The sequence below is a fragment of the Prinia subflava genome, chromosome 26 (assembly GCF_021018805.1).
Source record: "Prinia subflava isolate CZ2003 ecotype Zambia chromosome 26, Cam_Psub_1.2, whole genome shotgun sequence".
Taxonomy (NCBI): Eukaryota; Metazoa; Chordata; class Aves; order Passeriformes; family Cisticolidae; genus Prinia; species Prinia subflava.
In genome coordinates this window covers 142,200-170,068 of record NC_086272.1, presented here as the reverse complement: position 1 = coordinate 170,068, position 27,869 = coordinate 142,200, and the positions used below count along the sequence as shown (strand labels likewise).

The window sequence follows — 27,869 nt, the reverse complement described above, 5'->3', positions numbered from 1 at the left end:
CCCTAACCCGGTGTCAGGGGCGGGGAGGAGTTGTGGAGGTTTGTTTCCTTTAAGGAGCTTCTTTGGAGATTTTTCCCCTAATTTGTCCTAAACCAGGACAATTATTTTTGGTGGCCCGTACGGGGAAGTTGACCATACAAAGTGGAAAAAACTTTATTCTAATATTTTGGTCTCAATTGTTTCGTGGGCATATTGGTATGTCTCTTTTTGAAGTTATAATGTCATTTGGAGTGAAAGCCTGCCTGTATTTCTGGTCATTAGGGTTCTTTGAAGTTTTAATACCTTTGTGGTCCCTAGGTTTATTTTCTTATCCAGAAACAGCTCCGGTATTGTCCCTAATGCGTAGCTTTTGTAGCAGAGGGGCACTAACCAGAATATTCTTCAGGCTGGGCTTGGTTGTGATGATTTGCAAGAGGTTTATAAAAATGTTGTTATCAGTTCCTGTTGCCATGAGTTTTTCCCAGTTTTGTTGAGCGTTCATATTAAAGGAGAAGTTCGTACCTTCTCACGCTCTTTTAATGTAAACATCAGCTATGTTCTATAAACATAGCCATTGTTTTTACATTCCTTGCCAGGACAAACAAGACTGTGTGACAGTCCCCTTCACCAATGTGATGTGGAGGTGGGAATTCCTTCCTCCAATCCACAGGCCTCATAGTAAAAGTATAAGAGTAGGTTTTTGTAAATAAACCGGGTCTTCTGCCCTGCTGCTGTTGTTGCACCCAGATCTGTGTCTCCAGTCTGTTTTCCTGGTTAGGCCTCCACGGTGATAAGTTCCAGGAATGTATAGTTTGTGGTTGTGGCTGTGTAATCAGTTTGTTAGGGGAGAAGCAGGGGAGGAGGCTTTTCAGCCTTTGCTTTCCTTCTTCTCCTCTGAATTGTTTACATCTCTATTAGAAAATGTTCGGTTCTCCCTGACTGCCAAGGACACCATCTTTCTGGCATTTAATTTAGTAACCTTTCTTTATACTGTCTGCAGTTTATATAAGATGAAGGCTGAGATTTCTAGAGGGGCTGGTGAGACTCCTGATTTAGGAGTAAAACCAAGGGTGAGGAATTCTGAGTGGTGTGGGAAATGGGAGGATATGGGCCGAATTTTAAAGGAATTTTCTGATCCTATAGTCTGGGACTTTCCACCTGAACAAATTCAGAACCCAGCTGAGGTGGTAAAGTATCTGAAAGAGACGTGCCATGGTAACACTAAGGAGAAAAGGATCATTGCAGTGAGCTGAGCCCCGGCACATGCTTATCGCACCCTGCTAAACACTGTAGGGCAGCAGATAGAGGAAAGGGAACAGGGAGATAAATTAGTTACTGTCCCAGTCACTCAGGCTGCAGCCAACATCCCAGGCTCCAGGCCAGTCGTTAAATCAGAGAGTAAGCCTCAACCAATGGCTGTTGCTGCTAATACAAGAGGTGGAAAGTGTAAAAGCAAGACTGACCGAAGGGTGGAGGATGATGATGATCCAAGAGAAGGACCATCACCAACATCAGAGACCACACCAAGTGGCACAGATTCCCAAGCCAATATCGATTCCTCCTCCCTGAAGGACCTTTGAGGCCTTAGGAAGGATTATAGGCGACAGCCCGATGAATCTATAATTAGTTGGCTAGTCCACCTTTGGGACGCTGCAGGCGAGGCTACCGTTCTGGATGGCACTGAAGTGAGGCATTTGGGATCCCTGTCACATGATCCTGTCATTGACCAAGGCATGATGAGGAGGGCTAGCCCTCACAGCCTCTGGGAATGGATCCTGGACAGCATAGCACAAAGATACCTGTGTGCAGATGACCTCTATATTCAGCAGACACGGTGGAAGACCATTGAACAGGGGATCCAATGCCTGAGGAAGATGGCAGTGGTAGAGATAATTTTTTCAGATGACATAACAACTAGGAATCAGGACTTCATACCATGTACACCTGTAATGTGGAGGAAACTTGTGCAACTTGGGCCACCTGAATACGCTTCTGCTCTAGCAATAATGAAGCGGGATGAGGTATATGAGACTGTGCTTGATATGGCAAAGAAGCTTCGGGCATATGCAGATGCTGTACATGGCCCAACTCATGCCAGAATTGCAGCTGTGGAAACACGACTGCAGAAATTAGAAGACAAAATAGAGGAAAGTCATAAGAAACTCAAAGAAGAGATTAAGGAGGACCTCCTCCAAATCTCAGCTGTACAAATTAGAGGCCCTGCTATCCAACGCAGACGTTCCCTTGTTGGGGAGAGAAGGTACACCCCACGAGCTGAGTTGTGGTTCTTCCTACATGAGTCTGGAGAAAACATGAGGAGATGGGATGGGAAGCCTACTGCTGCTCTGGCACAACGGGTGCATGAATTGAAGGAAGGTAAGAAAAGGGAAGCAGCTCCAGTTGCCTGTACTCGAACTGCCAGGCATAATGATGACGATGACTTGTCCGATCCCCTTGAAGGAACCTCCAAGACATATGTCTCAGGAAAGAAGGATAACCAGGCTTAGAGGGGCCCTGCCTCTAGCCAGGTAGAGGTTAGGGAAAACAGAGTTTTTTGGACAGTGTGGGTTCTATGGCCTGGCACATCAGAGCCACAGAAATATAAAGCTTTGGTTGATACCGGTTCTCAGTGTACCCTAATGCCATCAGAACATGAGGGAACAGAACCTATTTCCATTGCCGGGGTGACAGAGGGATCACAAGAATTGACTCAGTTAGAAGCCAAGGTGAGCCTGACTGGGAAGGAGTGGCAGAAACATCCGATTTTGACTGGTCCAGAGGCTCCGTGTATTCTGGGCATAGATTATCTCAGGAATGGCTATTACAAAGACCCTAAGGGACTCAGGTGGGCTTTTGGAATAGTTGCCGTGGAGGCAGAGGGCATTAAGAAATTGAACACCTTGCCTGGACTGTCAGAGAACCCATCTGCAGTAGGACTCCTGAAGGTAGAAGAGCAACAAGTACCTGTTGCCACCTCGATAGTGCATCGCTGGCAGTATCGAATGAATCGAGATGCTGTGATCCCCATCCACAAGATGATTCGAAAGTTAGAGAGCCAAGGGGTGGTTAGTAAAACCCACTCACCCTTCAACAGTCCCATCTGGCCTGTGCGTAAATCTGAAGGAGAATGGAGATTGACCGTGGATTACCGTGCTTTGAATGAAGTGACTCCACCACTGAGCGCCGCTGTGCCGGACATGCTGGAACTCCAGTACGAGCTGAAGTCCAAGGCAGCGAAGTGGTATGCCACAATCGACATCGCTAATGCGTTTTTCTCCATTCCTCTGGCTGCAGAATGCAGGCCTCAGTTTGCTTTCACCTGGAGGGGCGTGCAGTACACCTGGAACCGACTGCCCCAGGGGTGGAAGCACAGTCCCACCATCTGTCATGGACTGATCCAGACTACGCTAGAAAAGGGTGAGGCTCCAGCACATTTACAATACATTGATGATATCATTGTGTGGGGAAACACAGCAGCAGAAGTGTTTGAGAAAGGAGAGAAAATCATCCAAATTCTCCTGGAAGCTGGCTTTGCCATTAGGAAAAGTAAAGTTAAGGGACCTGCTTGGGAGATCCAGTTCCTGCGAGTGAAGTGGCAAGATGGACGGCGCCAGATTCCTACTGATGTCATCAACAAAATCACAGCTATGTCCCCACCAACCAACAAGAAGGAAACACAAGCTTTCTTAGGTGCTATAGGTTTCTGGAGGATGCACATTCCTGAATATAGTCAGATTGTGAGCCCTCTTTACTTGGTTACCCGTAAGAAGAATGATTTCTATTGGGGCCCTGAACAGCAGCAAGCCTTTGCCCAGATGAAGCAGGAGATCGCTCATGTGGTAGCCCTTGGCCCAGTCAGGACAGGACCAGAGGTGAAGAACGTGCTCTACTCTGCAGCCGGGAACCATGGCCTGTCCTGGAGCCTTTGGCAGAAGGTGCCTGGTGAGACCCAAGGCCAACCACTGGAATTCTGGAGTCGGAGCTACAGAGGGTCTGAAGCCAACTACACCCCAACAGAGAAAGAAATCTCGGCCGCATATGAAGGAGTCCAAGCCGCTTCAGAAGTGATTGGTACCGAGGTACAACTCTTCCTGGCACCTCAACTACCCGTGCTGGGGTGGATGTTTAGAGGAAAGGTTCCCTCCACCCACCATGCCACCAATGCTACATGGAGCAAGTGGATTGCCCTCATTACACAGCACGCCCAAATTGGGAAACTAAATCGTCCTGGGATTTTGGAGGTAATTACAAATTGGCCTGAGGGTGAAAGTTTCAGTCTCACTGGTGAAGAGGGAGAAGAGCAAGTGACCCGTGCTGAAGAAGCTCCACCATATAACCAACTGCCGGCAGAAGACACACGCTACGCTCTTTTTACTGATGGTTCCTGTCGCCTTGTGGGGATGAACCAGAATGGAAAGCAGCCGTATGGAGCCCCACACGACAAGTTGCACAAGCTATCGAAGGAGAAGGTGGATCGAGTCAACTCGCGGAGCTCAAAGCCGTTCAATTGGCCCTGAACATTGCTGAAGCAGAGAAGTGGCCAAAACTTTACCTTTATACTGATTCCTGGATGGTAGCCAATGCTCTGTGGGGATGGCTGAAGAGATGGAAGGAGGTGAACTGGCAGCACAGAGGAAAACCAATTTGGGCTGCTGAAGAATGGAAAGACATCGCTACCTGTAGCTGAGTTTCTCAGAAGCCGTGGGCATGATATGCTGGAAGATGGGATTTGAGCTATTCCAAACTAGGCTGAAGTAGGCCTCAGGGCTGGGCCTAGTAGGCCTCAAATGTTCCACGTACGCAGCAGCAGATAACGTTATCTCATGTTAGGAATGTGTTAAAACACAGGCATTTGGAGAATGGAGCGATTGCACTGACACTACTATGGCCGCTTTTATTCAGAATTGCTTGCATATTTTATGACACGCTCTGCCAATAGCTTGCACCTGCTAACTGTAAACTACTCTCTCTGTATATAACCCGCCATCTCGGGAAATAAACCGGAGTGCGTGCTTACAACCATAGTGGTCGGACTCTTGTTACTCTAGCCCCTGGTCTACCAGGCCTCAGCATCATATGGCGCCCAAACAGGGACTGAGCCTGGTTTACTAGCTTAAATGTGATCAGCTTAAATGCGACTAGCTTAAATGCGAGAAGCCCTCGTTTGGTTTTAGGATATGAGTGCGTTGTTTGCGGGCCCCTATCCTGAAATTCGCGCGGCAGGCCGGGGAGCGTCTGCCGATTAGATTGTTCGGAAAGGATACAGTGCCACCCACTGTCAGCACCGAGAAGGTAAGAATGGCGGACGCGGATGGATACACAAGTTTACAAACAAATGGACCGAGATTTTATAGCTGCCGTGCAGCTCTTGGCGTCCATTGCCTCGAAACGAGGCGAAAAAATCAAAGACTCTGATATAAATCAGTTGACCCAATGGGCTCAGAAGAAAGGGAAATTACATCAGCCCTCACTTTTGTTTAGCAAAACAGAGTAGAAGGAAATTGGTGACTTACTTTGGGACTCTGTGGTTTCGCAAGGTAAAGACGCGAGAATCTGTTCGGAATTAGGTGTAATTTAGAAGAAAATTATAAATACCTTGCAAACTTTTGCTGCCGAACGCGGAGCCGCCCAGGCTGCGATTTCCGCACTGGAGAGAACGACTCCTTGTTCTCCTGATTCGGGAGTCGTTCCTCCCCAAGCAAAAGAACAGAAAAAAGTATCTAAGGTAGCGAGATTTTTTGGAATCAATTCCACGCATCCTGTGAAAGGGAATGCGGCCCCTCTTTGTTCGTCCCTCCGTGATGTAGTAGATGTGGCCGATCATGCGGTCGAGAAACCAGAAATGTCCTTGCTGCGGTTCGGCGAGAAAGACGCGGGGGAGGTGACGGGTCAGCCGCCAGACCCCAGGGGCGTGGTGAAAGATGAGGAGGCAGGCGGAGCGGAGCGGGCGCGGGTGACGCAGCAAGGAGGCGGACTCCAGGGCAGTTCCACTGGCAGAGCAGCGTTGACACCCCCCTGGCCGGAACAGGAATTGAGTTCATCAGATCACCTGACCAAAACAAACATGGCAGTGCCTATGCCCGGCTCTGATGCCACGGACTTAAATTCATCCGAGACTCCCGCATTCCTGCAGTCTGCATCAGTGGGACCCGCCACGCATTCACAATCGTCCCACTGTCCCCTGCCAAAATCTTATTCCGATGAAGAAGTTTTAGAACCTGACGGCCGTTGTGCGGCTCGATCACTGAGAAAGCTGCAGAGATCAACGGAATTACAGCAAATTGTAGCCGAACTTGCTAAGCTATCGAACCGACAAAATCAATTAGAGCAAAGAACAATCGAATTATCTAAAACTTTCCCACAAAAAACACATGACTTGCAAACTCTGTCAACTATGCACAACAAGCAGACACTGCCGTCCACTGCCCAGCAGATGGCGCTGCCTGCCAACCAAACTGATCCACTTCTGAACCGCTGGTCTGAAGCAAAGAAGAACGCCGTCCTGGATCAGAATTTTGAAGCAGCAAATCTTATAGCTTGCCCTGTGGTAATTAAACAGAACGTCGCTAAATGGCAACCGCACAAATCGAAGGTATTACAGTCAGCCAAACAGACGGTCTCCCAACACGGAATTCGTTCAGAAGCTGCAAAAAATATTATACAATACATCTTTACAGCCAACCTCTTGTGCCCGGCTGATAGTTCAAATATCGCAGCGCTTCTGCTCACGCAGTCTCAATTTCTCATCTTCAAGAGAGAATGGAGATGCCTGGCAACCGAGGAAGCCAACAAGCATCAAACAGTAGGAGATCCACTTTATGGGATCCAACCAGATATGCTGACGGGCCAAGGAGCCTATGCTACAACAAATGTACAGCTAACTTTTCCCATTGAAATTCATCAGTTGTCCCAGGCACTGGCCCAAAAGGCTTTGCTGTTGGTGCCAGACAAGAAGAAGCCTCCATCATATGCTAACATCAAGCAAGGAGCCAAGGTCAATGAGCAAATGCAAGCAATGGGTGCCCTACAACCAGGCTTGCCAGCACCAACTATGATTCCTCAAGGATGGGACATTGTGATCATCGATTTGAAAGACTGTTTTTTCACTATCCCACTCCATCCTCAGGACACTCAACGCTTCGCTTTCACTGTACATTCCATCAACAGAGCAGCTCCAGCACAACGATATGAATGGGTGACCCTTCCCCAGGGAAGTCGCACCTCACCTACTATGTGCCAAATATTCGTCAGTTGGGCCTTGCAGCCAATTCGTCAACATTTTTCCCACACAATAATTTATCACTATGTTGATGACATCCTTGTTGCCACCAAAGAGCCATTGCCCAAAGAATTAAACTGACTAGTCACACAATTAAAACACCGTGGACTGACTGTAGCCCCAGAAAAAAGACAACGATCAGCTCAGTGGAAATACTTAGGATGGTTGATCACAAGTGCACAGATTCGCCCGCAGAAAATTACCTTACATACCAACATCTCTACCTTATATGATGCTCAGAGACTTTTTGGAGACCTGCAATGGGTTCGTACCATTGTAGGAATTACCAATGATGACTTGCAACCATTTCTACCATGGCTGCATGGTGCTGACGCCAACAGTCCTCGACAATGCACCCCTGAACAACGAAAAGCCTTAATCAAGGTATCAGAGAAACTACAACGTGGTTGGAGTGTTCGTCGTATAGAACACCTCCCACTGTCACTCTTCCTCTCCAACGCAGATGCCTGTCCGTTTGCCATCATTTTTCAATGGCAAAAGAAAAAGGGGGAACGCCAGTCTAAGTTAAAGTCGAAGCAGGTGTGATTGAATGGGTGTTCTTACCTGTGCAGCCGAAGAGTCGTGTCATGGCAAGAACAGAAGCCCTTGCCGTGCTCATCAGAAAGGGGAGAGACAGGATTTTAGAGATAGATGGGGAAGAACCAGCAGATATCAGCGTTCCTATTAAAAATGAAGATCTGGACTGGAAGCTGAGACATTCTGTAGAACTGCAAGAAGCATTGTTAGGTTTTACAGGTGTGGTTCATAGTCAACAGCCAAAAGGTCCGATGTGGACTCTGATTGTACGCCATCAGTGGCTGGAGAAGCCTCTGTGTTCCATGACACCTGTGGAAGATAGAACAGTTTTTACAGATGCTGGTCGAAAGACACAAAGAGCTGTGTGTGTGTGGAAACAACAAGGAGAATGGAAGCAGCATTTAATCCACAGCAAATCAGGAGACACCTTGCAAACCCTGGAACTGGGAGCAGTGTGCTGGGCTCTGCAAACCTGGAATAAGGAGCCTCTCAATGTGGTTTCAGACTCTTTATATGTGGTTGGAGTGGTACAAAGGATCGAAGATGCACTCATCAAGACAACCCAAAATCAGCGCCTTGGAGAATTATTTCTACAACTGAGAAGTATACTGAGACAGCGTCAACATGCCTTTTGCATGATGCACATTCGTAGTCATCAGTGCAGCAATGGTTTAGGAGAAGGCAATGCACGGGCAGATGCTGCAGTCAGTTGTGTTGCTCATGTCCCTCCTGAAAGTAAATTTATAAGAGCTCGCAACAGCCACGAGAATTTCCATCAGAATGCTAGAGCTTTGCGTCGTCAATTTCAAATATCTATGAACGATGCACAGGGGATCGTGCGTGCCTGCCCTCAATGCAGTCATCATGGGCCAGGTCTTGGCCTAGGCACGAACCCTCGAGGCATGAAAGCCCTAGAACTATGGCAGATGGATGTAACACACATCCCAGAGTTTGGAAGGTTGAAATATGTTCATGTCACTATTGACACCTACTCCAAATTCATTTGGGCCACAGCACAAACTGGGGAAAGAGCTCTGCATGTTGAGAGACATTTAACTGTTTGCTTTTCAGTGATGGGAGTGCCTGCAGAAATCAAGACTGACAATGGTCCAGCTTATGCGGGACAACGAGTTGCTAGGTTTCTGCAGAAGTGGGGAGTCAAACATACTACCGGGATTCCTCACTCTCCTACTGGCCAAGCCATTGTGGAACGGGCTCATTGGACGCTGAAAGAGTATCTGGCAAAGCAGAAACAAAATAATGACCTAGATGTGGCTAGTCGCCTGTCAAAAGTACTATTCACCTTAAATTATTTATGTTTAGCAGAAGGACGAGAAGAGCCTGCAGTTGTCATCCACCACCAGGCTGTGAAAGAAGGGAGACCTCAAGCAATCCCAGGGCTTTACGTATATTATAACGACATGCGAACGGGTGAATGGCAGGGACCCAGTCCAGTATTGTTTAATGGTCGCGGTTATATGTGTGTTTCCGCAGGAGAAGCAGGACCTGTCTGGGTGCCGAGTCACTTTACCCATGCGTGTCCGCAAGAAAAAATACCAACCGGCGGTGACACTCACAGTGACACTCACAGAGACAGCAGTGACTTACCTGAAGCACCTCAAGAAGACGCAGAGAGTGCTGAAAATTGACTGTTTTAATAGTAATACGTAATTGCACTGCTATAGCTTTATAATTAGAGGCACGATAAGTTATTGTTTAAGATTTTAAGTTAAGTAATAGCCTAACCTGCACTGCTTGCTTTTCACAAAAGACAAAATGTTAAGTATGAGTGTTTGTTTTAATCAGCGTGGTAGTAGAAACAAGAGCAGGGATGTTTAACATTGACACAAGAGAGAACATGTGGGTCACTTGGGCCAAACAAACCAATCAAGATTCCTTTGTTTATCTCTAGCTACGCCATCCAATCCTTTTAGAACTTGTTTGACTGGAGTTCCACTGGCCTACATGACAGAGTTCAAATTTTGGACCCCTGTCAGGATTGACCCAAAAGGTGCTTTAGGGCCACAAGCCGCTGCCATAGCACAAAATCTCAGAACTGCTGGTCCAGAACCTCAGGAGTTTGATCTTTTAGGCTCTGTACCAGGAAATTATTGTTTTGTCTTTGGACATTTCACAGTAAATTCAAGTCTATTAATTATAAACGAACAGCAATTGAAAAACAACGATAAGTGGTTATCTCCCCATTCACTATTGTACAATAATTACACCGGGTACTGCAACAATTGGGTCAGATCCGTCACACCGTTGACAGCAGCTGCTAAGAGATTGCCATCAGGAATCTTTCTAATCTGTGGAGATAGAGCCTGGTCTACAGTGCCCCCAAACAGTGTAGGAGGACCGTGTTATTTTGGTAAACTAACCCTGTTCGCACCTAGTCTTCATCAGATTCTAGGATTGCCAAAGAAGGCCCGACGAGTCAAACGCGGTATGTCTCAACTAGGTCCCAACTGCAGAGATGAAGTTAGTTTATGGCAGCCTGCAGCCATGATCTCAGCATCCTTTTTTGCCCCAGGAGTTGCTTCAGCACAAGCCCTCACACAATTAACGCGTTTAGCCTGCTGGACAGGAAAACAGATCAATATAACATCAAAGTTACTGAGTGAATTTGCTGAAGATATTAGTGGCATTCGCCATGCTGTGCTCCAAGACAGAGCCGCTATAGATTTTCTCCTTTTAGCTCAAGGGCATGGGTGCGAAGAATTTGAAGGCATGTGCTGCATGAATTTATCAGACCACTCACGATCAATTCATCAACAATTAGCGCAGTTGAGAGACAACATGAAACATCTTGTAGTTGTAGACACCCCGTTTGACAACTGGCTTAAATCATGGAATCTCATCGGGTGGATTTGATTCGTTTTATCATAATGATTTTTATTGCTATCATAGTGGTTTTATTAATAGTGCCTTGTTTAATACAGTGCATGCGAAAACTAGCCAGCCGTGCCTTAACATCAGTTTGGATAGCTCAAAAAGAAAAAAGGGGAACTGTAGCTGAGTTTCTCAGAAGCCGTGGGCATGATACGCTGGAAGATGGGATTTGAGCTATTCCAAACTAGGCCGAACCAGGCCTCAGGCCTGGGCCTAGTAGGCCTCGTACATCCAACATATGTAGTACCAGATAAACTTATCTGGTATTGGGAATGTGTTAAGGTAGGGGTGTTAATAGCTTAGAGCAGTTACTGAGAAAACACAGTGGCTGCCTTACACTGCAATAGCTTACATACTTCTCTATTCTCACTGCCTATCAGAATGCACCTGCTAACTGTAAACGACTCTCTCTGTATATAACCCACCACCTCGGGAAATAAACCGGAGTACGTGCTTATAACCATAGTGGTCGGACTCACGTTACTCTAGTCCCCGGTCTACCAGGCCTCAGCTTCAGTTGTGTATTCTGTTTTTATCTTTTTGCTCTTAGTAGTTCTGATCTACCAGTTAATCAGCCTAAAACAAATGTGTGGGTGGCTTTAGTTAATGCTTCAGGATTGGATACTATATGTTTATCTAATGCAACCCCCAAGAAACCATTTTCCACCTGTTTAGTTGCTGTGCCAGTGGACATTTGGCCAATTCCAAAAGAATATGACAAAGCTATGCAAGGTATATATGCGGAAACAGCTGTATGGGATCTTTGGACCCCTGTGGATACATGGGATTGGTGGGTCACACACCTTCCCGAGGCATCCTTCGAACCTCAAGAATTGGAAATACTTGGTTCTGTGCGCATGACCTTTTGTGCTAAATTTAATTACACAGGACAAGAGGAAAGTTTAGATGTTTCTCCTTATCATGAGATATACAAAAATCAGACCTTTTGGTGTAATTACACTGTTTTAGTGCAATCCAAATTTAATAATGTTTCTTATCAATTACCTCGGGGAATGTTTTTTATTTGTGGAGATAGAATTTGGCCTGCCATTCCAGCATACATTAAGGGTGGGCCTTGTAGTATTGGAAAACTTACGCTGCTAACACCCAATGCAAAAATGTTTATAGAAAACAGAAACAAAAGAGATATTAAGAAATATAAACTGAACTGCCAAGATGATTTTGCATCTTGGGGTTATGGGAGAAGAATTACAACATCTATTTTTTACCACAATTTAGTTCGGCTGCAGCTTTGGGACAACTTGATCATTTAGGGTGTTGGCTGAGCAAGGAATTTAATTCTACCTCCCTTGTATTGAGTGATATGTTGACAGATGCCAAGGCTAATAGACATGCTACTTTGCAAAACAGGGCCGCCATTGATTATCTTTTATTGGCCCATGGACATGGATGGAAGGATTTTGAAGGAATGTGTTGTATTAATTTGTCTGATCATTCAGAATCTATTCATAAAACCATACAACAACTTAAGGAAGGAGTATCCAAGATTGGGGTTGATGATGGATTTTGGTTAGATAGTTTGTTAAAGGGATGGAATTTAACATCATGGATGAGACAACTTATAAAAACGGGAGTGTGCATTTTATTCATTATGATAATCATATTAATTATGGTGCCTTGTTTGCTTCAGTGCATTTGACAGATGATTAGTAACGCCACTGAGAAAGCTTTTATGTTTCAACAGAAAGGGGGAGATGTTGGAGTCCATGTTCCCATGGATCCTCCACAGAAAATGAAAAATAGAGGAACTGAACTGAAACCTTTCGAAAAATTAAAATATATAAAGCCACACACACATGAAGTAGAAATTTAAGCTTTAAAACCTTCTCAAAGTGCCTAATTGCTAGGGTAGAGGTAAAAAAGCTTCAGGCCTTGCGACAGAGTATAGACATAACAAAAATAGGGTAGAGTGCTGTTTGTAATTTGTATGAACTTTATGTAGGAAGACAGAGTTTTTCATATATGCTAAGATAGAAGTTTATGCTAGTAAGATAGAGTTTTGCGTTAATAGATATGCTATGTGCATAGGTTTTGATACCGTTTTCCGTAGTTTTTACAAACTTTAAAATTGTATTTAGATTGGCTAGTGTATAGATAAAAAATATGAATATGCATTTTGCAATTTGGGATAAAAAGCCTCTGGGTTGAAGGTGGAGGCATCGAATAATTGATCAATTCGATCCATCGATCCAACCTCCATTTTCTGCAACCTGAGGAACGATCCTTGACAGGGAGGCGAAACAGGATTTTAAGGTATTATACATCGCGGTCCCCGTTCCACGGGATCTGGGTCCCGGGGTTCCCCCTTTTCCCCCCTGCAGCGCTTGCTGCCAGTGAGCTGATCAGCACAGCCGGGGACTCTGCATGGGGAGGGACCCCGGGGCCCCCACTGCCAACGTGATCCCCACAGACGGGAACCCTGTGCGGCCCGGGGCCCCCACTGCCAACGCGATCCCCACGGACAGGAACCCTGTGCGGCCCGGGGCCCCCACTGCCAACGCAACCCCTGCGGACGGGAACCCTGTGCGGCTCGGGGCCCCCCAATTGCCCTCGCGATCCCTCGGACGGGAACTCTGTGCAGTTCGGGATTCCACATTGTATTCACGTCCCCACGGATGAGGGCTCTGTGTGGGTTCAGAATTTTGGGGCCCCTTTTTGTTGTTGTGATCCCCGCGGCCGAGATCCCTGTCTGAAAGTTGTGATCGATTCCTCTCTGCTACTGTGACCCCAGCGGCTGGAAACGCTGATCGGGGTCAGAAAATAGGAGGTTGATTTACCCTGAGGCTAGCATAAATTTTATGCTTTGCTTGTAGTTTTATTAGGGTTTAGTTTGTTAAGATTTCTATGTTTTGGTTATTGTTTTACTTAGACCTTGCTTGCTTAGGTTTATAATTGGTTGCACTATAAGGCCGCTCTTAGAACTCTTGTTCCTTCAGATATGTGCTTTTGTATAAATAAATTACTCTACTTAGATACTAACATGTTGTAAGACCTGTAAAGACTGTTGCCCGGACCACGACCTCAGCAGCCACTCATTCTGAAAATCACCTGGTTGACTGAAACTTCTGTATGGGTCGAGCAGTGGCCAATGACAGAAGAAAGGCTGCAAATTACTAAACAATTGGTACAAGACCAACTTGAAGCTGGTCACATTCGGCCCTCAGTGAGTCCGTGGAACACACCAATTTTTGTTATCCCTAAAAAATCAGGAAAACGGAGATTGTTACATGATCTCCGCAAAGTCAATGAACAAATGCAGGCAATAGGAGCTTTGCAGCCTGGCCTGCCAGCACCAACTATGATACCTCAAGGGTGGAACATTGTTATCAATTTAAAAGACTGCTTCTTCACCATCCCGCTTCATCCGCAAGACACTCAACGTTTTGCCTTCACCGTGCCATCTGTCAACAGAGCAGCCCCAGCACAACAATATGAATGGACCGTATTGCCCCAGGCGGGGAGAAACTCACCGACCGTGTGTCAGTTGTTTGTTGATTTGGCCTTGCAACCAATTCGCCAGCATTTTTCCAGTGCAATGATTTATCATTATGTCGATGACATTCTTATTGCCACCAAACAACCATTGGCAGAAACAGATTTAAACTGGTTGATTGCACAATTGAAACATCGTGGACTGACTGTAGCCCCAGAAAAAATACATCGGTCAGATCCTTGGAAATATTTAGGCTGGCTGATCACAAATGCACAAATTCACCCACAGAAGATCACTTTACACACCACCATTTCCACCCTGCATGATGCCCAGAGACTTTTTGGAGACCTGCAGTGGGTTCATACCATTGTAGGAATCACCAATGATGACTTACAACCATTTTACTGTGGCTTCATGGTGGTGATGCCAGCAGCCCCCAAAAGTGCACCCCCGAACAGCAAAGAACTTTGGTTCAGGTATCAGAAAAGTTACAACGTGGTTGGAGTTGTCGCCATATAGAGCATCTTCCACTATCACTTTCACTTTCCAACGCTGATGCCTGTCCATTTGCCATTGTCTTTCAATGGCAAAAGAAAAAGGGGCAACACCAATCTAGGTTTGGTTCAACAGCAAGAGTGTTGGAATGGGTGTTTTTACCTGTGCAACCAAAGAGCCGTTCATGACCAGAACAGATGCTCTTGCTGCATTGATAAAAAAGGGCAGAGGTGGAATGGTAGAGATAGATGGAAAGGAACCAGCAGATACCAGCGTTCCTGTGAGAAGTGAAGATTTAGAGTGGAAGCTGAGACATTCTGTCGCAATGCAAAAAGTATTGTTGGGTTTTACAGGTGTGGTTCACAATCAGCAGCCAAAAGGCCCAATGTGGACTCTAGTCACACGCCACCAGTGGCTAGAGAGACCTTTGTGTTCCTTGACACCAGTTAAAGGAAGAACAGTTGTTACTGATGCCAGTTGAAAAACAAGAAGGGCTGTGTGTGTGTGCCAACAGCAAGGAGAAGGGATGCAACATTTACTTAAGAGTGAAGCAGGAGACAGTCTGCAAACCCTTCAACTGAGGCCAGTGTGTTAAGCTTTGCAAACCTGGAACAACGAACCACTCAATGTTGTTTCGGACTCTTTATATGTGGTTGGAGTCGTGCAAAGAATTGAGGATGCACTCATCAGGACCACCCAGAATCAGCACCTTGGAGAACTGCTTTTGCAATTAAGAAGTGTACTGAAACAGCATCAGCATGCCTTTTGTGTCATGCACATTCGCAGCCATCAGTGCGACAGCAGTTTAGGAGAAGGCAACGCACGAGCAAATGCTGCAGTCAGTTGTGTTGCCCATATCCCTCCAGAAAACAAATTTGTGAGGGCTTGTGACAACCATGAGAATTTTCATCAAAATTCTAGGGCCCTGCGCTGACAATTCCAGATTTCCCTGAATGATGCACAAGGGATTGTGCATACCTGCCCTCAATGTAGTCATCATGGGCCTGGCCTTGGCCTGGGCCCGAACCCAAGGGGAATGAAAGCTTTAGAATTGTGGCAGATGGATGTAACTCATGTTCCAGAATTTGGAAGACTGAAATATGTCCATGTCACTGTTGATACCTATTCTAAATTTATCAGGGCCACAGCGCAGTCCAGCGAGAGAGCTTTGCATGTGGAAAGACACCTGACCATTTGTTTTGCAGTGATGGGAGTGCCTGTAGAAATTAAGACCGACAATGGGCCAGCCTATGTTGGTCAGCGAGTTGCTAGATTTATGCAAAAGTGGGGAGTCAAGCGTACCACCGGAATCCCTCCCTCTCCCACTGGTCAAGCCATCGTAGAAAGAGCTAATCAGACGCTGAAAGAATATCTAGCAAAGAAAAAACAGAATGATGAGTCTGACGTAACTAGTTGATTATCCAAGGTACTGTTCACTTTAAACTATTTGTGCCTAGCAGAAGAGAAGAGCCTGCAGTTGTCACACATGACCATGCAGTGAAAGAAGGAAGACCACAAGTGATTCCAGGGCTTTATGTATATCACAAAAATATGCCAACGGGCGAATGGCAGGGACGGAGTCCTGTGTTGTTTAATGGTCGTGGTTATCTGTGTGTTTCCACAGGAGAAGCAGGACCTGTTTGGGTGCCGAGCCGATTTACCCATGCATGTCCACAGTCAGAGATATCAGCTAACAGTGATAACCACAGTGACAGCAGTGTCTTACCTGGAGCACGTTGTGAAGACCCTGAGACTGTTGAAAATTGACTTTTGAATTAGAAAAAATAGTTATACAGTTACAGTTATAAGATTAAGTTTAGTGATAAGTCATTTTTAGTATTTAAGATTAAGTAATAAGCAGGTGCTGTTTGTTTTGCTTTTCTATGAGAGACAATCAAAACAATGAATAGAATGCTAAGTATTGAAATGTTTGTTTTAGTTAGTGCCTTAATAGAAAGAGGATCAGGAATGCTTGAGATTGACCCAAGACAAAATATGTGGGTCACTTGGGCCAATCGGAGTAAACAAGATTCATTTTGCTTGTCTTTAGCTACACCATCAAATCCTTTTCAGACTTGCTTGATTGGAGTCCCAGTAGACTCCATGACAGAGTTCAGAATCTGGTCTCAAATCAAAATTAATCCAAAGAGTGTTTTGGGAACGCAAGCTGTTGCCATTGCACAGAATCTTAAAGTTGCTAGTACTGAGCCCCAAGAACTCAATCTATTGGGTTCTGTGCCAGGGAATTACTGTTTGATCTTTGGGCATTTTATCATGAATTCAAGTTTGTTAATTGTAGACAAATGGCAACTGAAAAATGGCAACACTTGGTTGTCTCCCCAGTCCCTATTGTATTATAATTATACCGAGTACTGCAATAATTGGACTGAGTCTGTGACACCATTGAAAGGTGTTGCAAGAAAATGACCGCCAGGGATTTTTCTCATTTGTGGAGATAGAGCCTGGTCTGCAGTGCCTCAAGAAGCTATAGGAGGTCCATGTTATTTTGGTAAATTACCATTGTTTGCTCCTAGCATTCATCAAGTTTTAGGGTTGTCTAGAAAGACCCGACGAGTCAAACGCAGTATGTCTCAATTAAGCTCCAACTGTAAAGATCGAGTTGACTTATGGCAACCTGCAGCTGTAATATCGGCATCATTCTTTGCCCCAGGAGTTGCTTCAGCGCAAGCTCTCACGCAATTGAAAAACTTAGCCTGCTGGACAGGAAAACAAATTAATATAACATCTAATCTAGTAAGTGAGCTTGCCAAAGATGTTCATGACATTTGTCATGCAGTCCTCCAAAACAGAGCAGGAATCGACTTCCTCCTTGTAGCACAAGGGCATGGAAGTGAAGAATTTGAGGGCATGTGCTGCATGAATTTATCATACCATTCTCAATCGATTTACAAGCAGCTGTCACAGCTGAAAGATAATATGAGAAAACTTGTAGTGGTAGACACTCCGTTTGACAAATGGCTCGCATCATGGGGTTTTACCAGGTGGATCAAAGATTTGATCAGTTTTGCTATAGTGATTCTCATTGCTATTATAGTCATCTTAATTATCGTGCCTTGCTTGTTACGATGTATGCAAAATTTAGTCAGCCGTGCCTTAGAGTCAGTTTGGATAGCTCAAAAAGAAAAAGAGGGAATTGTAACTGGATTTCTTCGAGATCACGGGCATGATGTGCTGTGGGAAGAGATTTGAGCTATCCCAAACTGGGCCTCAGATTTGGGCCTGCGTAGAAGTAGATAAGCCTGTGGCACAGTTAGAAATTAGGTTAAGGTGTGTGCATGCATTAGATAGGACACTTAAAGAGTAGAATCACGGCAGCTGCTTTAAACTAAGATTGTTTACATTTTTGTTCACGCTGAATGCCAAGTAGAATGCACCTGCAATTGTAAATTATTTCACACTGTATAAAACCAGCCATTTTCGAGAATAAAGAGGTGAACGTATGATCTGGCCATATTGGTTGTACTGTGCGTTGCTCTGTCCAGCCCCCATTAATAGCACCCTGGCTATAGATATACCCCATTCCCTACCATCCACAAGCCCCTGGGAAGATTAAAAGATATAATGGGCTGCTAAAAACTATGTTCAGGGCATTAGGTAATGGGACATGGAAGCACTGGGATGCAAACTTGGCAGAAGCCGCTTGGCTAGTCAATACTAGGGAATCTGCTAACTGCCCTGGTCCCAACCAAACTAAGCCCTTAGACACCATGGAAGGAAACAGGGTTTCTGCATTACACATAGGGAAGTGGGTGGGGAAATCAGTGTGGATTTCCTCCCCCATGGGAAAAGGCAAACCCATTCATGGGATTGTCTTTGCTCAAGGACTTGGGTGTACTTGGTGTGTGATTCGGGAGGATAGGGAGACCCGGTGTGTATCTCAAGGAGATTTAACCTTGAGGTAAGAATAACTTATAGTGTAAGTTGTATGTTACAGGAGGTAAAGTAGCAGGAGGGACATGAACTGACAAAGAATGAATTCTGGCAAGGAGCAAGAAAAAGGCAATGTTGAACAGGGATGACGCCACTGCCCAACCATCAAGTGTACTATTTCTCCTGTCCTGACCCCACCTCCTGCTGGAATGGAGATCACCCAGAGGGATGTGAAAGGACAGGCGATAGTAGTTAATAAAAAGTATGATTGGTCTAGAGAAGGCTTAAGGATTCTAGTAATGAGAGTATATAGACTATATGGGATCCCAGCATGACACAAATGGTATGGAATAAGGGGTGGAGATTGTACTGGGTCTGACCAAGGTAAAGTTCATACTCTTTACAGTGCTGTGCTTTGCATTGGTACCTGGACGGGTGTTGATAACAGACCAGTGGCTTGGCTACTGCCAAGCAGCACTGTCCCTCTGACATTCCTTTCCACATCAAAGGGGATGGGACTGGGCAAAATCCTAGGAGGGGACACAACCAGGCCAGCTGACCCAAAATAGCTAAAGAATATTCCATACCATATGATATCAGCTAAGATATATAAGCTAAGGGACAGAGGACAAAGGGGGATATTTCTGAGTTTTCAGTGTTTGCCGTCTGGAGGAACTCTTGCAACGTGCTGAAGGCCTGCTTCCCAGGAAGTGTCTGAACATCACTGCTGATGGGAAGTAGAGACAGACTTCTTTTTCTCTTTAGCTGTCCGCATATCTCCGCTTATTTCTTTCTTTTACTGTAATAAAATTGCTTTATCTTATCCTGCTGGTTGTGCTCCATCTTATTCTCTGCCCTGTCCCATTGGGAAAGGGAGTGATGGAGTGACTGAGTGAGCACTTGGCACCCAGACAAGGTCAACCCACTAAAGCGAGGATAATATCAACATTTTCACAAACAAATTCAGGACCTCACCAATGTAGGAGGTATCAAGTTTGTGGGCTTTCCCATTGGAGTGCGGGCAAAGTAGTTCTACAGAAACAATGAGCTCATAGGTCTCTCCAACACAAGGCAGGGGAAAACTTCCCCAGCCCTGGCCTCCAGAGCGCTCTTTACCTCAGTTGATACTGTTCATATCAAGCAAGGCTGGCTCAGATGTGTAGAGTCATTATTGTTTATGCAAATTAAAAACAAAGAAGGAAAGTTAAAAGCTGGATGGTACATAAGGACAGTGGGAATGACAGATTTCTTCCAAGGATGTAGCATTGCATTTCACCCACATTTGAGACTAAATTCTACTGATTTGGACCAAGATGGATGGGCCACCTATACTTGACCCAGAAAACAAACATAGATGAAAATATATGTTCAATAAATTGCCAAATGCCTCATCATCTAATTAGTAGCGTGAATGAATGAATGAATGAATGAATGAATGAATGAATGAATGAATGAATGAATGAATGAATGAATGAATGAATGAGATTCCCACAGTCCCTACCCACTATCCAGTGAAACCACAGACAAGAGAAGGGCCTTGGCAGAACCAGCAGGGAAAGCAGACCCTGTCAAGCCTGGTGCACTCTCAACAGTGTGGGATGACCCCCTGCTGGTGTCCCAGCTGTTGGTAAAATACCACTACTCTGATCATTTTGGTGAGCACACCTGGCCTCCAGGGTAGAGGTGGGAAGGCCTCCCATGCCAGCAGCAGCCAGACTATGTCTGAGACCCCAGTGGGTAGACCTGGCCTTCTGTGACCAGGCTTGGCATGCTGGGGACACGGGGTACAGCTGGTCCCCTGCTCCAGTGGGGTGAGGTGGCCTCCCATCCCAGCAGAGAGAGAGCAGACCTGCTTCCTGTGACCAGACTTGGCCAGTGTGGGATGTAGAAAACAAGTTCCAAGTGTAAGTTCCTACATTTCCAGGGTGATGGGGTTGGTGACCAGTTAATTGCTGGTCATCTTGTTCTCGTGTTCCCTCCTGTTTGTTCAACTCCTTGTATTGCCTCTGCTGTTCCCAAAGATGGCACCTGTGACCATGAAGGGAGAAGTGACATCCAAGCCTTCATGCAAATTAAGAGACATTTAGCACCATTAAAAGGAAGAAAGCCCTAGGAAGATGAGCCAACATGTATTTAGAGAAATTAGATCACAGTTTTTGCTGAGGAAGGAATAGGACTATCCCTCAGTTCCAGTTTGTAATCTTTACAGTCCCACCTTATGTTCAAAGGAGCAACACTAGAGGAAAGACCCTGGACCTGGAGCAGGCAAAGTGCCTTCCTGTGCACTCCCGTGAGGACAGAAGTCCCAGCTCTGCCGGCAGACAAAGCTGAACCCCTCCTCCTCCTCCGTGTCACCACCGGGAGGGCGGCAGTGCACGCAACCCCTGGGGCCCCCGCTCGAGCTGACCCTTAATGAAGGGGTTCAGAGGAGCTGCTCTCCTGCCCTCGTTCATTTCAGCTGGGGCCTCATCCGGGATCAGCCACACCCAAAGAGGACTGAGGATGGGACAGGCACCCACCCTACCGGGCCTCCAGGCACAGCTGGATACCCCTGGACCAAGGGATGGCTGGAGAGCGGCAACACGCAGGAGCACCGGACTGTTGGGAGTCCAGGGCATCCCTCTGGTCGCACTGGAGGGTCAGGGACCCTGTCAAAGGGGTCTGCGACCCAGGCAGGGGGGGTTGGAACATGTACAGGGGTTCTGGGATCTGTACAGGGGGGTTGTAGACCTTGGCACAGAGCCCAGAGAGACATGACCTTTGACTTCAGTCCATGGGAGAGACTACCTACATTGCAGGAAGAATTAAAAGTCACCAGGGTGTGAAGTAGATAGCAGTTAGTTTATCACTGGGGGTGAATGTATTTTGGGTGTGTGGGCTTGAGAAGAAAAAATGGAGGATTGGGGACGTGGTCCTGTCCTCCTGCTTCTTCTTCTTGTCCGACATTTCTGCTGTGAAGGTGGCACGTTTGGATAGGGTCAAAGCAGATATGACCTGTCTAAGCATAGGTGCTGGGTATTGGTGATTGATTGTAAATAATGGAAACGCAATATGTAGTATAAGAGGTCAAGACCCTCCCAGGCAGGAGGAGTCCATGTGTGATCCTGCTGCTGCACGGAGCTCCTCAGGGCACGAGAAGAGCTGGAGAGATAAGACCTAATAAACAAAGAGCAAGACCTTGAAAAACTAAAAACCTGAAGACTCCGTGTTTTTCTTTGCATCCTGCTGGCGATGCCTGAAAGGGCAGAGACATTTTACCACCCTGACCTCAGGGGGTTAAACCTGAGACTGGACTGGTGAGTGAGACCGGTGGTGGGAGTAGGAGGCGAGTGAGGTGTGAGTGAGATGGGGGCCGGCAGCTCAGACCCCAAAGCGACTGTGGACCCCTTACTACCACGGTTCTGGGCTCCTGAGGGGGCTGGCTGGGAATGGGGGGAAGCATCACCGCGGGGCCTGACCAGAGAGAGGCTCGGGACACAGTTCTGCGTTCAGCAGAGCAGGGCAGGAAGAGAACTTTATTTACAAAAACCCACTCTTATACCTTTCCTATGAGGCCTGTGGATTGGAGGATGGAATTCCACCTCTCAATCCACATTTGTCAAGCCAACTGTCAATCACCTTTCTCCTCCCACCTAGAAATATGTAAACAATGAAAGACAGATAGCAAAACATGGCCAGTGTTTACATTAACGAGCGCGAGAAACTGCACGTTTCTCCTTCAACATGAACGCTTGGCAAACCAGGAAAAAACCTCATGGCAACAGGGAAGTGAGAGGAAATAAGGAGTACTTGAGGTGCCTCCAAGGGGGATAAAGAGGGGCGCCCACTGGGTGTGTGGAGGTAACTAGAGAGTGAGTGACACACAGAAAAAGGGGGAGGCCCCTCTCTCAGGGCTTAGCGGCCCAGGCCTTTGGAGAGTGCAAAGAGCCTAGGTGTAGAGGGGGTGGTGTAAGCTTACAGGGTGTCCCCAGGCGCTGCTGGCACCAGGGTCCACGAGGAGCCCGGTCCCCTGGGTCACACCAGATGTGCCGTAAGTGTTGTGTTGGTGCAGTCCTGGGAGGGGGCCGTAAACCTGCCCAGAGCACAGGGGTGGGGGGCCAGGGATCGAGCAAGAAGGAAAGAACAGTGGGACCTGAAGTCAAAAATAATTGGAGAAGAATGCATCATGAGGGTAGAGGAAGAGTGTAAGACCTCAGTAGGAAAAACAGCTTGTAAAAGATATTTAATAACAAAAACTTTAGGCCCTAAGTACATTCCCCAAGAACCCAGTCATTACTGGTCCTTTGAGAAGAAAGAGAAAGGGTGCATCTGTCATGAGGGTATGGGCTGCATGAACGTGCTGATAAAGAGATAAATCCCTTTTGGGGAGTAAAGAGAAGTGTCCAAATATTGGGAATGTCCACCAGAAACAAGCGGTACCTTTGGGGAGGCTCCTGAACAATTCTTTTGGATCTGCAGAAATACAGCTTACACCAAACTGCCAGGGGACTGGGCTGGGAGTTGCACCATAGGAATTATTAAACCTGCCTTCTTCTTACTCATAAAGAAATCAGGATCAAATTGGGGAGTTCCAGGATATTACGACCTGAGAAAGACTAACCAGAAAAAGAGAAGCATAGTTGAGATAGGGGGGACCCAAAAGTGGAAAAGTAAAGTATGGACCCTAGAAGAAATCATTGAAACTTATGGGCCTGTCACCTGGGCTCAAGATGGGTCCTGGGGACACCATACCCCGATTTATTTGTTGAATCCGATCATCAGACTCCAAGCAGTACTTGAAAAAGTTTCCAACAGAACAGCCCTCGCCCTTGATCATATATCTATATGGCACCAGCAAAGGGACAGCAGGGACAGGGTGGTGGCACCTGCGAGGGGACAGAAGCAATGGGATGGTGGCACTTGGGAGGACAGTGAGGATGAGGTGGAGGTGCCAGCAGAGGGACGGGGGGACAGGGTGGTGGCACCTGTCAAGGGACAGAGGGGATGGCCCCTGCGGGGGGGATAGTGAGGACGGGGTGGCAGCACCTGCAAGGGGACCGCAGGAACAGGGTAGTGGCACCTACAAGGGGACAGAAGGAATGGGGTGGTGGCAATTGGGGGGGACAGCGAGGAGAAGGTGGTGGCACCTGCGAGGGGACAGTGGGGACAAACACACATGTCCACAAGGCTGGCAGTGTTCTGAGGACACACACGTCTCCCAAGCCTACCTGTGCCCCCAGTGACACAGCTGTCCCCTGTTGTCCCCAGGGCCAGAGCACGGAGCAAGGCCTCCAGCAGGTGGACGCCTTGGTGGCCCGGTACCGTCATGGCTGCCTCTGGTGGGGGCTTCCCTGGCTGCCCGTCCTGCGCCTCTTCCACCCCAGCACCCTCCGGCCACTCCTCAGAGCCTCAGGTAGGACATGGGACACCAGATGGGTCCCCAGGGCCACCCATGAGTGTCACCACACCTGGCACAGAGACCTGGCAGGGCCCAGGCAGTGGCCACCAACCCAATCCCAGCGGTGTCACCACAGCAAGGCCAAATGCCACCCTATAGTGGCCACCAACCTGTCCATGGGATTCCCCAAGGCCACCCAAAGGTGTCACCATGTCCAGCTCTGGTTTTCCCCCAACCCCCATCCTTAGTGGCCATGGGTGCTGGGAGAGGGTCCCCACCCCAGGGTCCCCACCTGAGGGTTAATGGGTGCAGACAGGGTGGCCTCATCCCCAGTGTCCCCACCCAGGGGACCCGATGCCACCCCAGTAAATCCCTGCCCACCCCGTCCTTGTACCCTGCAGCTTTCGTGGTCCCCAAGGACAAAATTTTCTACGGCTTCCTCAAGCCCTGGCTGGGTGAGTGCAGGGGGCTAGGGTGGGGACAGCACCCCTGGGTGCCCTGCAAATGGAGCTGGGTGTCACAGCACCCCTGGGTGGCCCCACAGATGGATCTGGCTGTGTCACAGGGGCAGTGGAGGATGGAAACATCACCCCTGGGTTCCCCCAGGATGGATTTGGGTGTGTCACAGGGGACATGGGAGGTGGGGGACAGGGTCAGACCCCCTGGGTGCCCCCAGGATGGATTCGGGTGTGTCACAAGGGACAGGGGAGGTGGGGGACAGGGTCAGCTCCCCTGGGTGCCCTCGGCGGACCCCGGTGTCCCCTCGCCAGGGGAGGGGCTGCTGCTGAGCGGTGGGCAGCGCTGGGTGCGGCACCGGCGGCTCCTGACGCCCGCCTTCCACGGGGACGTGCTCCGGAATTACCTGGGAATCTTCAACCAGAGCACCCGCATGCTGCTCGTGAGAGATCCGAGATGGGCACGAGTCCCCCACCTCCACCCCAAATCCTGACCTGCACCCCCAACCCTGACCTGCACCCCAAATCCTGACCTGCACCCCAAATCCTGAGTCCCGCACCCACAATTCTGTCCTGCACCCACTGCTGCACTCCGAGTCCCGTCCTGTATCCCAAATCCTGTACTGTCCCACACCCCAAACCCAACTCTGCCCCCTCTCCCACCCCTGTCCCACCCCCAAATTCACCCCCTGCCCCCATCCTTTGTCCCTGACCCCCTCCTTGTTCCCTCCCTGACCCAGTCCGTCCCCACAGGCCAAGTGGGAGGCAGCAGCAGCAGCAGCTGGCGGGGGGCCGGTGGAGTTGGAGGTGCTGCAGCCCCTGAGCCTCCTCACCCTGGACACGCTCCAGAAGTGCATCATCAGCCACGAGAGCCACTGCCAGGAGCGAGTGTCACCTGTCCCCACTGACCATCCTGGTGGCTGTGGTGGCCTCACCATGGTCCCTTCTGACCATCACGGTGACCGTATAGGCCCCACCATGGCCCCCACTGGCCATCCTGTGGGCCATGGTGGCCCCGCTGTCATCCCTGTTGGCCATCCTGGTCCCACCATTGCCCCCTGGCCATCCTGCACTTGTCTTCATTGGTCATTCTGGTGGCCCCAATGTCCCCACCATCGTCCCTGTTGGCCATCCTGGTCCCACCATTGTCCCGATTTGGACATCCTGGCCCTGCAATTGTCCCCACTGGTCATTCTGGTGGCCCTAATGTCCCCGCCGTCATCCCTGTTGGCCATCCTGGTCTCACCGTTGCCCCTTGGCCACACCGCAATTGTCCCCATTGGTCATTCTAGTGGCCCAAATGGCCCCAATGTTGGCCATGCTGGTGGCCACGGTGTCCCCCGCTGTCCCCATTTCCTGCAGACGGCCCAGCGAGTACATCCAGGCCATCCTGGAGCTGAGCTCGTTGGTGGTCCAGCACCAGCTCTGGCCACTCCTCCACCCGTGGTGGCTCTACAGCCTCTCCTCTGACAGCCGGCGCTTCACCCGTGCCTGTGCCACCGTCCAAGCCTTCACCGCCAACGTGGTGCAGCGCCGGCACCGGGCACTCGCCTCCCTGGGCCACCAGGCCTGGCTGGATGGCCACCTGGGACACAGCATGGACTTCATCGACCTCCTACTGCTCACCAAGGTGGGGCTGGGATGGTGGCCATGGAGGCCTGAGGGTGGTCAAGAGGGTGGTGGTGGCCATGGGGTGGTGGCCATGGGGCATGAAGGTGGTCAAGAGGGTGGTGGTGGCCATGGAGAGGTAACCATGGGGAGATGGTGGTCAAGAGGATGGTGGTGGCCGTGGAAGGCTTGGTCATAGACCAGTGGCCAGTGGGGTGCTGGTGGCCACAGGGAGGTTGGGCATAGACTGGTGGCCACAGGAGAACAGTGGTGGCCATGGGCAGCATTGACCATAGAGCTGGTGGCTAGTAGGATGGTGGTGCCTGTAGGGTGGTGGCCATGGGGGTAGAGTGGTGGCCATGAGTGGGATTTGGCCATAGACTGGTGGCCCCAGGTGGCCCGGGGCTCATCTCATCCCCACAGGACGAGAACGGCCACACCCTGTCAGATGAGGACACAGCAGCTGAGGCTGACGCCTTCATGTTTGAGGGTGAGCACGAGCTCCCAGGTGCCACTGCAGGGGAGCCACTCCAGTGTCCCCTCACTCTCCCAATGTCCCCACAGGCCACGACACCACGGCCAGTGGCCTGGCATGGCTCTTCTACAACCTGGCCAGCCACCCTGAGCACCAGGAGAGGTGCTGCCAGGAGGTCCAGCAGCTCCTGGCTGGCCAGGACACTGCAGACATTGAATGGTGAGATGTCCCCAGGGCCACCCCTGGCCATATGGCTCTGGGACATGGTGCCACCCCTGCTTGTCCCCAGGGAGGACCTGTCCCAGCTGCCCTTCACCACCATGTGCATCAAGGAGAGCCTTCGGCTGCACCCTCCTGTCACTGCTGTGTCTGGCACTGCACCGAGGACATCCCCCTGTGTGATGGCCGTGTCATCCCCAAGGGTATGGCATGGTCAGGGTGTCCCCAGTGTCACCACCCACCCTCATCTGCTGTCCCTAAAGTGGCCATTCCCATCCCACCAGGGGTCATCTGCCTGATGAGCATCTACGGGACCCACCACAACCCAGACCTCTGGCCCAAGCCCAAGGTGGGGCCACGCTACGAGGTGTCCCTGTCACCATAGTGGTGACAGCTGTGTCCCCTCGGCATGACGGTGTCGGTGTCCCCCCAGGTGTTCAACCCCCTGAGGTTCAGCCCAGAGAACAGCAAGGGACGGTCCCCATCATCCTTCATCCCCTTCTCTGCTGAGCCCAGGTACGCGCTGCGGAGGGGACAGGAGTGTCCCCAAGTGCCACCCCTGTCCCTGGCTGGGTTCACAGGGGGGTGACAGTGACAGTGGGGCCGTGGTGGCAGGAACTGCATTGGGCAGAGCTTTGCCATGGCTGAGATGAAGGTGGTAGTGGCACTGACCCTGGCCCGGTTTGTGCTGCCGAGGGACGCAGCGAGGCCACCCCCGCGCCGCAAGCCCGAGCTGATCCTGCGTGCCGAGGACGGGATCTGGCTGCTGCTGGAGCCACTGGTGGGACTGGCCTGAGGGACACGGGCCACCAGGACATGGGGACACTCTGCAAGGTATCTGGAGGAAGAGCAGGGAATTAACGGTAGCATGAAGGGGACAGTATCGTGGTGGTGGTGGGGATGTGTTGTCCTTGGTCATGGCAAACCTCATGGCATGGACATGGACACCCACGGACTTGTCCCCTAGGCCACTTGACACCATCCATGGCCACGTCCCTCATGTCCTCATGCATGGCCATACATGCCCATGTCACCATCTGTGTCTGTGACCCCCCCATGCCCAATATCCCTATCCACAGCCATGTCCCCACCCATGTCCATGTCCCAGGCCCCATGCCCACCATGTCCCCATCCATGTCCTACAGTGTCCCCAGCAATGACCCACAATATTTCCATCTGTGTCTTAGATCAAGGTTTTTATTTTTACC

The 27,869-nt window shown here is 49.0% G+C and overlaps 1 protein-coding gene across 1 annotated transcript; it reads left to right on the top strand.

Moving 5' to 3' along the window:
- Positions 1-13,072: 13,072 nt before the first annotated feature.
- Positions 13,073-27,457, top strand: LOC134562156 (cytochrome P450 4F3-like). The gene is given in 13 exon segments (XM_063419582.1): positions 13,073-13,231; positions 23,775-23,919; positions 24,306-24,359; positions 24,675-24,802; positions 25,113-25,243; positions 25,722-25,989; positions 26,391-26,457; positions 26,532-26,661; positions 26,732-26,814; positions 26,817-26,864; positions 26,946-27,010; positions 27,095-27,177; positions 27,277-27,457. Coding segments are annotated over 13 exon segments (1,542 nt in total).
- Positions 27,458-27,869: the final 412 nt, after the last annotated feature.